We start from the raw sequence: 15,410 nt of genomic DNA, 5'->3' as shown, positions 1-15,410 counted from the left end.
TTTACTACTTCGGTGTTTGATGAAAGAGTGACGTTGTGTACGCAAACTGATAAAGCAGGCATAAATCAATTGCTCTGCTTTGGATAAGATACTTGACGAGTTCTGTTTCCCATCATATTCTTGGCAATTGTTTTCACTCCTGAAATACATGCAATTCAACGGCTTCTCACCGTGTAACGTACACAAGACATAAACTCCACACACAACAGAATAGGACTTCACAACGAAAACTGATAAATATCTAAGCAAACCGACAGGACAATAAATTTTAAAACACATTTATCTGTTTATCTTAAAACATATTTATTCTCCTCATTAGTCGTGTAGTTGTTATGGCGACAAAAGTATATAAAGAGAATTTCCATATACAATAAACGTGTGGAGTGTGTGAAAAAAAATTGCTTAACGGTAAGACTTTTGGTAACGGGCACGAGCACCTGGACCACCGAATTTCTTGGGTTCACAACGACGTGGATCTCCTACCAATAGAGTCCTGTCATATTGAATGAGGATGTCCTTGATTTCCTTCTTGGATGCCTCATCAACGTCTGAAAATGGTAAAAAAAAAAAAGGAAAAATTATTAGAAATCCACTTGGAATTTAAAATGTTTGTAAAAATTCTATAATTTAAAAAAAATGTCGGTTTTACTGCACCCAATTGGCAACATGTGGATATTGTCGCATTGGTTGGTAATAGCAAACACATTATTCTTCCTTTCACTTATCTTTCATTAGAAATTATTAAAATATTTTAATGAAAATCTGGTATGGAAAGGGAAACCTAGTATGTCGGTTTACACCGCTTGATCTAAATTGAGAAATAAGTCCTCTACTTACGCTACCGCAAATCTTGCTTTAAAGTTCTAAAAACTCCAACATATTCGCTACGCTAAATCATACAACTAGTACTCTGAGCAGTGAGTCCTTGGGTGTTTTCCGTGGGTACCAGTCGTGGAAACCTAATCCCACGGTCTTCTTAAGACACGGATTGATTTTGTGACCACAATCAGAGTCCCGCTGTGACAAGCAACAACGGTACCAGTCTATACCAAATGCATGGCTTAGCATTCATACTGGTGAATGCAAGACTTACCTAAATCCCTACCGAACTAAAGAGTACGGCACCCGTGTTGAAACGCAACACCATGCCGAGACCCGACGGTCTCTTCTCGCTTGAGCATAACCAACCACCCCCATGAAGCTCTCACAAGGGGGCTAACCGCAAACAACCGAGCTGTTCTCACATACAACGGGGGTTCACCTCAAGTCTGAAAGTCCAGGGGCTATCCCGGTTCCCATGGTACCAGTATACCCCTGATGAGGTTTCGTGACCAAATTACCACTTCAGATGCGTCCCCGTGCAGACTCGGGTCTGATCGCCTTGATTAGGCCTTTTGAGCATTCGCCTACTGCATCACGGCCGGCAAGCCAAAGTGAGTACAACGTCTCCCGGTGCCACCACTATGGAGGTTCTCCTCGGCTACTTGGTTTTGGTTCAGCAGACAGGGTTGACACCCCGTCTTCCTCACCGCCACCTCTGAGCACCAAGTACTCTGAGCATGCAGAAAATGCAATAAACATTTTATTTTTATTCGAATGCAGCGCCAGATGCCTAATTTTTATATTGACGGCAAGAAAACTAATAGCCGAAATCACGGACTGCCTCGTAGAATGGACAATTTTGAGATCACCCATCTATCGCACGCTAGCTTAAGGGGAGGTTCTACACTTGCGGTTTCAAGAAATCGATTTTTTTTTTGCATTTTCTTTTCATCTCATGTATCTACGAATATGCTACTAAAAAGATTTTGCCGAAAACATATTTCTTCTCAGGTTTCTGGGGCCTCGAAACTACCCATCTCCGGTCTTCTCATGCGTTTAGTCTAAGCACGACGCGGTCGCGCAGTCTCATGTAAATGAGGAGGAAGAGCGCAACTCATCGCACGAGACCATGGCCGAGGACCTTACCGCTTCGGGGGATGGCTCTTGAAAAAAAAAGAGGTTTTACATCGTTGTTTGGCGTCGCTACGATTGTTGGGATTTATAGCGGGAAAGTACCTGACACGCTTGTCAAATCTAGTTCTTGTCAATCGTGCAGCAATCAAAAAGCAGTCATGGACGAAAATTCCGATGAATTTGAAGAGTGGTACGCAGATCACGAGGAAGATTGCTCCATCAATCATGAAGGAATCCGGGAAGGATGAAAATTGAAGCGACCGTACGCATGTTTGAATCAAAGCACGGTGCCAGGTAGGTTCGATACATCTGCGATGGGGACAGTAAGACTTTGAAATGGATTCTCGATTCGCGGCCGTATGGGGACGAGGTAATTGTAAACAAGCCGGGAAACCGGAAGCTGGACGCTTCAGGTATGAAAGGTTTGTGTGTGTATTTTTTTTTATTAAGACATTTGAGTGTGAATTTGTCCTATTAGTACGTAACACGTAATATATGCATATATTATGTGAGAATATCCACTTTCGGGTGATATCGACATTCAAAATCTTGAATTTCCAAAGAAGTGGCAACTTTCATCTATTATAACTTTGTTAGTCTAATAGTAGAGCGATTTCCACCAAAATTGGTAGGATCAAGCTCTATATTATAGCCTACATTTTGTGGTGCTAGGATGAACTTACTACACTTATTATTAACTTTATTTGAAAGGATATCGATATGGAAGGTATTTCTGAGCGTAGTCACCATATAGTGGCAGTCTCTTGATTTTTTTTCAGATTTTTCATCTGGGCCGTTTCTGAGAATGGCTCCGTTAAATGAATGGTCACTTTCCACCCTCCGAACTCCCCGCCTTTCCTTCAGATGTCAAAACTAAGATCGGCTTCGGAAAATACTAATCGAGACCTTTCATTTGATACCCCACATGACTATATTTGGTAAAAAAAAATGTTAGACCCCCTTTTGCATGTATAGGGACCTCCCCTTAAACCCCGTTAGCAACTACTTTGACTTTTTCATCAAAAACTGAAAGTTTTTTCCTAATATAATAGGATTCTTGTTTAAGAATAAAGAATTATTCTGTATATGAAAAGTGTTCTGCTGCAAGTTCATCATTAGCTCTCTGCAAGGTTTTTTTTGCAAGTTCAAAACAAAGGAAATCAAGTGTTCCTAAAAACCTAACAGGATATAACTCACTGTATGCGTGAGCGTTCAGAGTTCCCATCTTTCCACCAAATTTGGTGTCTATCGCTGCTACAGTCTCCGAGAAAAATGCTTGTGACAGACAGACAGACACTGGTGACTCTTGACATCAAGAACGCGTTCAATTCTGCCAGATGGAACCATATCATCGAAGCGCTCATCGTGGCACCAATACCAAACTATGTATTAGATATAATCTTCGAAACATTCCTGCAGCGCAAGCTACTTTATGATACGGACGAAGGGTCGAAGATGTATGTAACAGCAGGAGTTTCACAGGGATCTGTTCTGGGCCCTCTGCTATGGAACTTAATATATAATGGCGTTTTACGGTTTCCAGTAGCTAAACAAACCGTTGTCGTCGGATTCGCAGATGACGTTGGACTGGTCATAACATCCAATCACCCCGACGAAGTACAGATATATGCGGCCCGAAGCATAGTCGACGATTACTCTTATCGCGAGTCGTCAGCTCTGTACTTTTATATGCGGCACCAGTGTGGGTCGGCTATAAAAATCGGAGAAAATCGCAGACAGCTTCAAGCTGCATATGGATTAAGCGCTCTCCGAACATATTGCGCCTATCGAACATCTTATGAGGCGGCATGCGTGATTGCGGGGATGATCCCAGTAGATATTGTAACCGATGAGGCAAGTCGTCTGTACGAAAATCAGGAAACGAGCCTAAACAAACAAAGTGAGCGTTTGCAGAGAATGGCCGGTGGACACACAGGCTTATTCTAGTGGGAAGCTACTGCAATTAACGCCACGCAAAGCGGTAGCAGCTCGTTTAGAGTGAACAGCTAAGAACTGAACAGCCCCGCAATAAGGTTTGTTTTTACACAAAACCTTAAAAAAAAAGAATACGTCAGTCACGTCGAGAAGCGTACGGGGTCGCGACTACGAAAAATGAACATAGAAATGTTGGTGGAGAGGATAAGGAGAAGTTGACTAATCAGCTAATTGGACAGCTCACAAAATTTTATGGGCTCGTGATTCGTAGAAACCCCAATTCCATCGAAGACATGAAAAATGCCATTCAAGCCTCTTTGGGGCGCTGCTTCTCATCAGATGAAAACCCCGAACACTCGAAATGTCCCCACGGCAAAGATAGTTGATGTAAGTGGCATCAAGCCGAGGCCAAGGGAACTTTGGAGACTTTCAAGCATGGCAGAGTGCCCATAAATCCCTCAATCATCAAACTACTAAAACCGATTTATGAAAGTCTTTCATCAGATGATTTACTGGAACGATGTCTAGGCACTCATACCCAAAATAGCAATGAGTCATTCAACGGCTATATTTGGAGCTTGTGTCCCAAACATTTTTATTCTGGGAGGCAGGTGATCGACGTTTCGACTTTTTTTTACGGGTATAGTCTTCAACGAAGGATTCCCATCGATTCTACAAACCATGGAAATCGTGGGGATCACCTTGGGATCTCACGCTGAAACCGACCCCGCTCGAATCGACGAAAACTACATAGACCGTTCCGAGCGCAGAGTTAGTGACGCGGCAAAAAGGCCCGGATTGAGCAGAGGGAAAGGGATGTGGCCAACCTAAAGCAAAAATTTGGGACAAGGAAAGTGAGCTTTACGGCCATGATATAGCAGATTAATGTGTAAAATCCCCAATCAAGTTTTATACCGTTTTTTATCGTTAAACGCGATTTCCCAAAAGTTACCTTTTTCGGACTTGCTTGTATGGCTTTCCCTAGAAATATTTATCGAATCGACTCAACTTTTTTTCATTTCTCCTCCCTGATCGGCCGACCATCATTTTCATTTTTTTCATTTTTACAATCTCCAAAAGATCAATTTTTGACCCCTACACAGTGAAGATGGACGATTCCGTAGCCTGCATAACGACGAAATCTATTAGCAATACCATTACCGTGAGGTTGAAGATAAAATCCGACTCAATAGGTTACGGTGGGCGGATCACTTAATCCGTATGGATGAGGATGATCCTTCCCGGAAAGCCTATAATGGCAATATCTATGGTAGAAAAAGAAGACGAGGCAGGCGTTCTAAGCTCGCGGAATTCAATTTTGCAATTGTTCAAAAATACAGTCTGAAAGCAGAATGATGTGCCTTTCAACAAAAAAGGAGTTTATGTCGATATCTTTATTAGATCCTTTGCAATCAATTCTCAAAAATAGGCATGATTTTGCCTCTCAAGAGTGTAGAACCTCTTCTTAATATAATTTCCAGTAAACGTATTGAAATACCACACTATCTTTCTAATACTTAAAAAATAGAAGAAAAAAGTTAGCTTACTTACATTTTTGATAGAAAGCTACAAGAGCCTTGGAGATAGCTTGTCGGATGGCATAGATTTGTGCAACATGACCACCACCGCTTACACGAACGCGGATATCAACTCCAGCGAATTTTTCCTGAAATTACAATGGAAAGTTTTTGATTTAAATTTGATTCAATAGTAGATGTAATAAATATAATTGTTGAATTGTTTTATCAGATTTTTTTGTGGTTGTTTCACCTTTTGAATCAATTTCGGGATAAGATAATTCATCATTTGGTAATATATTTGATAAAAACTAATTAAGATAGAATAAAGCAAAAGATTGCACGATAAAAATTATGATTACACACAAAGATAACATGTTTATTACATGGAAACTGCATTTGGAACATGCAAATGCAAATCTAATTCAGGATGCAGTGCGACAAGATCGGTTGGAAACATAAAGCCATAAAACAAGCGGTATGAGAACGCTTAGAGGTGAAAGTTTGGATAGAAGCATCTTGTGATTTACAGTGTCGAAGGCTTTAGCAAAGTCAATGTAAGCAGTAAACACTCCCTGTCGTAAAAATAGACATTTAGCTACAAAACTGGTAAAAAGTCGAGCAAGTTGGAGACAGTGGACCTAAGCCGTGTTGCTCGTTCACTATGTAGTGGCCAAAGTGTGCGGACAACCAGTAGCTGACATATCTTTCCCAAATTTTGGGAGCAGGAGGAGAAGAGAGAAATGGGACAGTAATTCTTGGCAAGCGTACGATCGCCACCCTTGTGAATGGAGATGATAAGAGTCTGCCTCCACAAGCCGCGAAAATAATTCTCTTTCAAGCTTTTGCTGAAAATAATGGATAGGAGAAGGAAGATGGACTGATCAGTTTTAAGCAAAAAGAAGTTTAGAAGACCGTGGTAGCCTGGGCCGATATTGGCTTCAAGTTTGCCAATGAAATACTCAACAAGGAGAGAAGGAGGGGAATTGTAGATGATGCGAGGCAGGCTCCATGCACTAGCGGGAGGGAAGAGGAGGAAGGAGAGAAAACATAGACCGAGGAAAAGTGGCGACAGAGTAAATTACAAGATATTTGGGGGGAGTTAACTGAGGAGCCAGAAAATTTAATGGACGGAGAGGATAGCTGAGCAGGACAGCGGGAGTTGCGAATGTGGAACCAGAAAAGTTTGAGGTTTCTGTGCTTAACTGAGTCTTCAACACTGGTCAGATATTCGTTTCTCGACTTACGTATTAAGGATTTGATCGAGGAACGAAGAGTTTTGAAAAAAACTAAATCAGCATAAGTTATAGGGTGACAACTTCTTCTTCGCAGTGTATTTTTTTGTACACTTCAGCGGTGAACCAGACAGGGTAAGAGCGCAAGCACTTAGAAGAGGAGGGGACGTAACAAAGAAGATCGAATAAAGTGATATAGAAGATGTTCAGTGCTTGGTCACACGTTAATAGTGAGAGGAGGGGAATCCAGTTGATTGTCGCCAGGGCTGAGTTCAGACCTTCGAAGTTCGCCTTATGTAAGTCAAATTTGGTAGGCCTGGGCGCGACAAGGGAATAGAATCGGAATATCTGACTATCAAACTCGAGAGCAGGATGATGGACGTCAAAACCAACGTAAGAGAGAGTTGGGAATTCACAGGCAAGTTAAAAAGGACAAGATCAAGAGTGTGATCTTAAGTGGTTTCTAGAATAATTAAATTGAAGGACGACACAGATGTACATGAAAGTGGATAAAAGAAGGGAAGGGTGAGTGGAGTTATTAAGGAGGGAGAGAAGGCCAGGAGAGCGTAGGAAGATTAAAATTGCCACAGAGGATGCAAAGAAGTGAGAGGTACAGAACGAAACGAAAAAATCTTCACACAGTGAAGGGGGATGAAGCAGGTAAAATACACAGGATATGATAAAGGGGCATACGTTTGGCGGAATGACTCGTTTGATGACAGAATCGTAGATGGAGAAAGAAAAAAATACGATTTCGGCATGGAGAGATTTCAAAAAATCAGATGACATAATGTTGGGATGCTAAAATAGACAGTTTGAAACCCCGTCAGCTTGGTTCTTAGGCCTCTTACATTTTGGCAAAACAGTCTAAAGTTGTGAAAATCACTTAAATTTCGGCGAAACAGGCGGGCGAGCCGGAAATTTTCTCGAAGCTTAGTCCTCTGATAAGGTTTGACGAAAACCCCTTGTAACCAAAAGATAGATTGGACGATAGCACCAAAGTCGTGGAGATACGTTACTTTGAAGGAAGTTATCACTGGGTCAGGACAACCATCTTTCGTCAGCTTCAGTTGTGGTCTGCAGTCCAGCGGTTGTGGGCGTCGATGATGCAAATGCAACCACAGTAGTACAATCGTCAGACTTGCGTAGCGCAGGCGATGTTGATTATGGAACATGTCCTTCTTATGGAGTGTTAAGTTGGTTTGCGGACACCATCGGGCTGGTGCGATCTTTCATAGACGCATTGAAAGGGTGCGTGGCAGACAAAAACGGGAGATTAGTCGAGCAGAGCAACTTAGGTATGCTGCCAGGCAGCGACATCTCAGAAGCCGAGACTACACTGGCGCTCGTGAAGCAGCAGTTTGAGAGAGCAAATTAGATGGTGATTTTGAGGCTGCATCGTCGTGTTTTCACATGACAAAAAATTTCCGACGTCAGTGAAATGAAGGTGGCCGTAAAACACCATTTGAAGAGAATTAAAGAGAAGCCTGTAAACTCATCAGCCAACCCTCGTATGCATGTGACATTGAAGCTAACTAAGCTGACTAAAACGAATATCCCTAGTTAATTGACTGAGCTGATTGAAAGTTATCTCTCCGAAAGGACGCTAGTAGTATTCCAGATTCCAGTAAACTTACTACAACTTTTAAAATTGCGGTTATGGAAACGACCAAATGAAAGACCTAATCCTTTATGGCTCAATGGAGAAGTAGAGGATGATTTTGGATCTCGCTTTAACCCCCAAGCTTTCTCCCGATTGTTTAAACGTTGTGCCAACGGCGGTGCTTATTATATCATACCCTTCGCAGGGCGGTAATTATCGCAGTCCACCAATTCATAGAAGATTTGTCACGGCTGGGTGCCTGACTGTTCCGAGAGCTACGACGAATCTCCCGGCGCCCGAAAGATACCCATTTCAAACGCGATGTATTAATTGTCAATCGCCAGAAAGTCTGTTAGAACTCGCTACCGGAAATCCGACGCAAAAACTCAATCGATAGTGCTTCATTTGCAGCTTGTTTTTTTCTAATTTTTGAGCTGGTACTGCATATAAAGGGAAGAACCGGAGTGAAGTTTACAGTGATTGTGACAGTAATTGAATCAAACACACGTTCCAGTTCGCGAGACACTGCCAAATTATTCAAGATTTGACAAAAAAAATGTCCACCCGCACCTAAAGGAGCCTACATCCAAAAAGAAGCTGGATATTTGGATTTCCCTCGAACTCAAAGAAATTCATTTGTCAGCGCGTATTGACATCGAAAAAAGTGGTACCTGTGACGCGAGATGGATCGTTTACAAAAATGAACAATGCAAACGATCTTGGTCCCAAAATGAACATCCAACTCGTCGAGTTCTAAAGCAAAACTTCATCAAAATAAAATTATGCTCTCAACGTGTTAGAGACGGAAAGAGTGTAATGTTTTTTGGTCCCTTACACAGGAACCGAACGATCAATTCGGAAGCTTACCTTGGAAGGTGGCGAGGCTTGCGCTGATTAGCAAAGGAGAAGGTGACTCTGAGGTGCCTGCCGGGAAAATCTTGGAAAACTCATCCGAAGTAGACTCACTAAAGCAATAACTGCTGCCGGAGACTTATCCCCACGGTAGTTCGGCTTTAGAGCAGGGAGACCCACAGTGGATGCTGTCATGCAAGTCATGGATGCCATTCATCGAGCGGAGACACAGCTGCCGATCTCGACGAGTGGTGCTCCTCGTAACGCTTGACATCAGAAATGCTTTTAATTCCGTAATATGGAAAGACATTCTAGGCTGACTAGACAATACTTTCCACGTGTCAAACTATCTCCTATGGATATTGACGAGTTATCTGAAGAACCGCCCCGTGCTTTCTGAGACGCTAGAGGGTCAGAAAAGGATGCACGTCACGTCGGGGCAGCACAGGGATCCATCCTAGCGCCAGACCTCTAGAACGCTTCCTATGATAGTCTGCTTAGACAAGACATGCCAGAAGAGTCGGCGCTGGTCAATTATTAAGATGATATCACGGCGCTTGTTGTTGGACGCACTGTTGAAGAGGCTCAAAGCATACTTGGCATATTAATGCGACTGATAAGCGGATGGTTGCTTCATGGTTTCACAAAAAAGAGAATTCCGATCATGCGTCCCATATCGATCGGTGAATCGATAATCGAGTCAAAAGGAACGGTAAAATACCTTCGACTGGCTCTTGATTCAAAGATGAGCTTTTTCGGACAACTCAAAGCAACAGCGGACACGGCTGCAGCTGGAGTTTCGGCCTTAAGTCAGTTGATGGCAAATATTCGGGTGCCCTACGTATAGCAGGCGACGTCTCCTGATGAATTCATCGCAGTCTGTTCTGCTCTACGGTGCAGCAGTAGGGACTGACGCTCTCGGCGAGGAGGTATTCATAAGCGTCTTGCACAAGTACAGAGACAGGGAGCTTTACAGGTGGCATCTGCCTACCGCACTACATCTGAGCCGGCCGTGATTGTGATAGCGGGAGTGATCCCCGTTGCCCTTCTTGCTAAGGAGCGTAAAGCCATATGTCAAGGAAGGTAGTTGCTCGTGAAGAACAATAATGTACATTAGATGAATGGCAACTCACTTGAGAAAACGAGACTAGAGGCAGATGGACTCATTAGGAAACTTAGGAGCGTGGAAACATGATGAGATTATTCCCTTATCCTAAGCCGACGGAAGGCAAGACATTTGCGGAAGTCCTTAGTGAAATCCGCTACAGGATGAAACCCGAGGAGAACGGAGCAGAGGTGTCTTCGATACGGAAAACGAGGAGTAATGGAGTTCTCGTCGAACTGGGCCCAAAGACGACCAACAAGAGCATGTTCTGCGAAGCGGTCAAGGGGCTATTGGGGGAGAAGGCTCTTGTTTCCAGCCTAGAACCCATGTGCTCTCTAGAAATACGGGATCTTGACTGCCTCACAGAAAAGGCCGAAGTAGAGGAGGCGCTAAAGTGTGAATGTCCAGAGGTAACCAATGCCCGGGTAGGTATTATCTCTGTAAATGCTCGAGGCCAAAAGCTCGCCGTGGTGGAAGTCCCCAAGCAATATGCAAGGAAACTCGTGAACAGCGGGAGAATCAAAATCAGATGGGTAGTATGCAGGGTACGAATGCGGATAGTCCCCACCAAGTGCTACAGATGTCTGGACTATGGACACACGTCAGCAGCTTGTAAGGGTCCGGACAGGAGGACAGCATGCCGGAGATGCGGCCAAGTGGGTCATCAAACGAAGACTTGCAAGGAAAGCGAGAGTTGTGTTCTCTGCAGGGATCGTGGCGCCTCTGGCGAAAGCGTCGCACACACTGCGGGCTCGGGACGGTGTCCGATCTTCAGGGCGGAATTGAAGAGGGCTAGGGTGCGAACGCCATGATCCGCATTTTTCAAATTAACGTGCACCGGAGTGCAACCGCCCACCAGTTGCTAGCACAGTTCGCTGCGGAAGTAAATGCTGATTAGCGAGCAATACCGAAACAAGGACCCGTCCTCATGGTATCTCGACTTATCGGGCACCGCTGCCATCTGGGTTCGGGACGACGTTCGACTTCGTGTTCTTGCCGAAGGCCGGGGGACGAATTTGTCTGGATCCGGTGTTTAGGGATAACGTTTTTTAGCGTTTACCTGATGCCGAATGAGTCGATTCCGGACTTTCGGCGCTGGCTTGATGCTCTGGAGGACGCCGTTTCGAGCACGGAGGGACGAATCCTGGTTGGCGGTGATTTTAATGCCAGGGCTCTTGAATGGGGCATGCCTCAATCAGATACCAGAGGGAAACGGATTCTGGAAATGGCGGCGAGAACCGGGCTCGTAGTTTTAAACACCGGATCCACGCCAACGTTTCGGCGCCCAGGTTGTGAAGGAAGCATTCCTGACATCACTTTTGCGTCGGAATCTCTGGCATCATCGGTGGACGGGTGGCGAGTCCTAGAAAACTTCTCGGCAAGTGATCATCAGTACGTTGCGTTCGAAGTGTTTGACGCTACTTGCCGGCGAACACCAACACGACGTTCCCTCTGAGTGTAGAATGTCGCGAGGGTGAACATCGGAAGGTTCGTCGAAACTCTTGGAGCAGGTAGGGCCGCGCTGGAAGGCACTCCGGGGGGGTGGTGGTGTCTGACACCATCGTAAATTCAGTGATGAATCTGATAACGACGGCGCGTGAGGCTTCCATGCCCTGGAGGGGCCCCAGGCGCGACAAGCCTCCTATGTACTGGTGGACGGCAGAAATTGCCGACCTACGGAAGGAGTGTCATAAGCTCCGCCGTTTGGCACAGCGTTTGTACGCCAACGAGGAGACATGTGCCATCAAGGCACAATATAGATTAGCAAAAAGGAGACTCCGCAGCGCTATCTGGCAAAATCTTGTTAATGAGGTGAATGATGACCCGTGGGGACTTGTCTATAAGCTTGTCACTCGGAAAATCGGGGCTCTGCGGAAGCCCTGCATATTGAGCACCGACCAAATGGACCGCATTGTGCGGGCATTGTTCCCCAGACACCTTGTACGAGTTGATGTAAATAGCGCGGAAAGCGTTGTAGACTGCCCCCTTTTCACAATGAGAGAGCTCGAAGAAGCTGTTCTCACTATGAAAAACAGGAAGGCGCCAGGTCCTGATGGCATCCTGGCGGAGGTTTACAAACTGGTGTTCCGCCAACGGCCAGAGTTACTGCTTGAAGTGTTCAACGCGTGCTTGAGGGAGGGCATTTTTCCTTGTCGTTGGAAAGTGGCCAGACTCGCGTTGATCAGTAAGGGTAAAGGAGACCCGGAGCTCCCGTCTGCATACCGACCGCTGTGTATGCTTGACACGGCCGGAAAAGTGCTCAAGAAGCTCATCAGGGGTAGACTAGCTGAAGCGATCCGTGCTGCCGGGGACTTATTCGCAAGGCAGTTCGGGTTTAGAACAGTGGGAACAGGGAAATCTACAGTGGATGCTGTTATGGAGGTCGTGATGCGTTTAATCGAGCCGGGGCACACAGCCGCCGATCTCGACGGATAGTGCTTCTCATAACGCTTGATGTCAGAAATGCCTTCAATTCCGTAAGATGGATAGATATGCTAGGCACACTAGAGAACTCCTTTCATGTGCCAAGCTATCTCTCGCGGATATTGAGGGATTATCTGAAAGACCGCTCCCTGTTCTTTGAGACGCTAGAGGGCCAGAGGAGGATGGAAATCACGTCGGGAGTAGCGCAGGGATCCATCCTAGGGCCGGACCTCTGGAACGCTTCCTACGATAGTCTGCTGAAACTCGATATGCCCGAAGAGTCGCGCCTGGTCGGTTATGCAGACGACGTTGCGACACTTGTTGCCGGACGCACTGTTGAACAGGCGCAAAGCAGACTTGGCATATTGATGCGACGGGTAAGCGGATGGATGACTGCTCACGGTTTTAACCTTGCGCTGGAAAAAACCGAAGTAGTCATCCTAACCAGAAGGAGAATCCCGACCTTGCGTCCCATATCGATCGGCGAGTTGACTATAGAGTCAAAACCAGCAGTTAAATACCTTGGTTTAATGCTCGACTCGAAGATGAGCTTCTTCGAGCAAATCAAAGCAGCCGCGGACAGTGCTGCAGCAGGAATCGCGGCCTTGAGTCGGCTAATGGCGAATGTCGGCGGCCCTATATCGACTAGAAGACGTCTCCTCATGGGAGCAACGCAGCCCGTCCTCCTCTATGGTGCTGAGGTATGGGCTGATGCCCTTGACAAGGAGGTGCATCGTAAACGCCTCGCTCAAGTGCAGAGGCGGGGAGCTTTGCGAGTGGCGTCTGCTTATTGCACCGTCTCCGAACCGGCTGTGATGATGATTGCGGGAGTGATCCCCGTTGCCCTCCTTGCCAAGGAGCGCAAAGCTATCTATCGCCGTAAGGGCGAAAACTTAAGAGAAATGGTTGCCCGTGAGGAACGTCAACGCACCCTTAGCGAGTGGCAACTTTGTTGGCAAAATGAGCCAAGGGGCAAGTGGACTGCGCGGCTCATCGACAAATTAGACCCATGGTTGAACAGAAAGCACGGTGAGATTGATTACTTCCTTACTCAACTTCTAAGTGGGCATGGAGGTTTTCAGTCTTACCTGCACAGGATTGGGAAGGCGCAATCTCCTGATTGTGTGTTCTGCAATAGAGTGGCGGATGACGCTGAAAACATCTTTTTCTCTTGCGAGAGGTGGGACGGCCTCCGCCAGCAGCCTTATGCAGACACAGGGGAGCTCTCTCCAGACAACATTGTCAGAGAGAGGTTCCTTAAGTTAGCAGTTCAACAGTCCGTTCCCTCCTCTCTACTCTCGTTCGGTGAAAGGAATTCCCTGATTTGAAGACTCCGCAAGGCGGGAGAGCTCGGGGACTAGTAACGTTAAATTCAGATGAGGCAGTAAATGAGTGCTTCATTTCCCCGCGAATTAAGACAGGTCATTCTATGGACGGGGAATTACGAAGTTCACCGATAGATGCCAACAAATTATCAAACAAAAGGGAAAATATATCACTGATTGACCTGTTTTTCATAGAGATACATGGCTTCAACAAACATGCAAAACAAAAACGCAATGACTTTCTACTCAACCCAATATAATCAAAAATTGATATTAGATGAAGCAAGGATTATCTACATAAATAAGAAACATTTAAAGCAAGTTAGATAAATAAATTCATGCTGAAGTGGATTTTGGCCGAATAAAGTAGCGACAAAGGAAAGAAATCTACACACGAGCACACAAACTACGAATCCGATTATGCTCGAATAACTCTAAACACTCAAACTTCCCAGCACAGTGCTTCATTTAAATCGGTTTAAGCCAACATTGGCAGTTGGAATGTAAATGAATTTCATTTTCCACAAATTTTCGAGATTTAGAAAAATCGCACTTAAGCGAGTTGGCCCTGCAAAGGTAATTAACCAAATGTCTACCACGAAAATTGATCAATTCAAGGCGCTTTTCTGGCTTCTCCAACATAATGAAGCACTTTACCACGATAAAACGACAATATATCAACATTTACAGGATTTCCATGCAAGCAGGGACTAAGGAAACTTCGAACTTACCTTGCCGAGCAACAGCAAAGGTTCCTGCAGTTTGTACTGCAAAACTTTGGGTTCAATCATCTCCAAAGGACGCCCATTGACCCGCAATAGTCCTCGACCACGTTTGCAGTATGCAACGGCCGTGGCGGTTTTCTGTAGAGAATACGAAAAAGCGTTAGAAGATCGTCTCGTCTACGGGGGTAATCCGCGAGTTGACACTTGCAGCCCAATGTTCCCGGTTGACGGCAGCGCGACATAACCTCAATAGTATTCAAGATTCCGGAACAATTTCTTTCACGAATTCGAATTATTAAATAAGTTGCTCACAGAACGCGTGGTTAGATTCAACACCGGCAAAATAGTCATCGTTTTCGGGCAAATCTCAACTTTGCCTTCACAACACTCAACTTGGGCATACAAATGTCAAAACACGTGTATCGAACTATTTCCACGGATTTTACCTTGCGTCCGAAGACTTGAACGGCGTGAATAGGTTCCTTCCTCTGCAAAAAAGACAAAACACCATTATTCCATCAGTTATCCCACACAAATTCGCGATAATTTCATGTTTTAATCGCATAAACAAATTCACCTTCTGCATTTTCGTTGGCAGTCAAACTGGAAAAGAACGGAAATCGCCCAGCGCACCACTGAACTCGCACTCGACGAAACCCAGCACCTGCCAGAGCCCTCTGCACCTCAATCCGGTCACCCTGGCCCGTCACAACTGTTTGCACAGCTGCCAAAA

At 45.1% G+C, this 15,410-nt stretch overlaps 1 protein-coding gene across 1 annotated transcript; it reads right to left on the bottom strand.

Moving 5' to 3' along the window:
• Positions 1-286: 286 nt before the first annotated feature.
• LOC119656275 (40S ribosomal protein S16) lies at positions 287-15,372 on the bottom strand. Its single transcript, XM_038062700.1, has 5 exons — positions 15,255-15,372; positions 15,124-15,165; positions 14,684-14,815; positions 5,443-5,557; positions 287-548 (listed from the first exon to the last, which is right to left on the bottom strand). The coding sequence occupies exons 1-5, from the start codon at positions 15,261-15,263 to the stop codon at positions 403-405; spliced, it is 444 nt and encodes a 147-aa protein (XP_037918628.1). The 5' UTR covers positions 15,264-15,372; the 3' UTR covers positions 287-402.
• Positions 15,373-15,410: the final 38 nt, after the last annotated feature.

Source organism: Hermetia illucens, chromosome 4 (assembly GCF_905115235.1).
Source record: "Hermetia illucens chromosome 4, iHerIll2.2.curated.20191125, whole genome shotgun sequence".
In the NCBI taxonomy this organism is placed as follows: Eukaryota; Metazoa; Arthropoda; class Insecta; order Diptera; family Stratiomyidae; genus Hermetia; species Hermetia illucens.
This window is presented reverse-complemented; position numbering and strand designations above follow the sequence as displayed.

Coding starts and splice junctions, on each gene's coding strand:
- LOC119656275 (XM_038062700.1), bottom strand. Junction 14,816..15,123: donor TTCAAGTCTTCGGACGCAAG/GTAAAATCCGTG, acceptor TATTCTCTACAG/AAAACCGCCACGGCCGTTGC. Junction 5,558..14,683: donor CTTTGCTGTTGCTCGGCAAG/GTAAGTTCGAAG, acceptor TTGTAATTTCAG/GAAAAATTCGCTGGAGTTGA.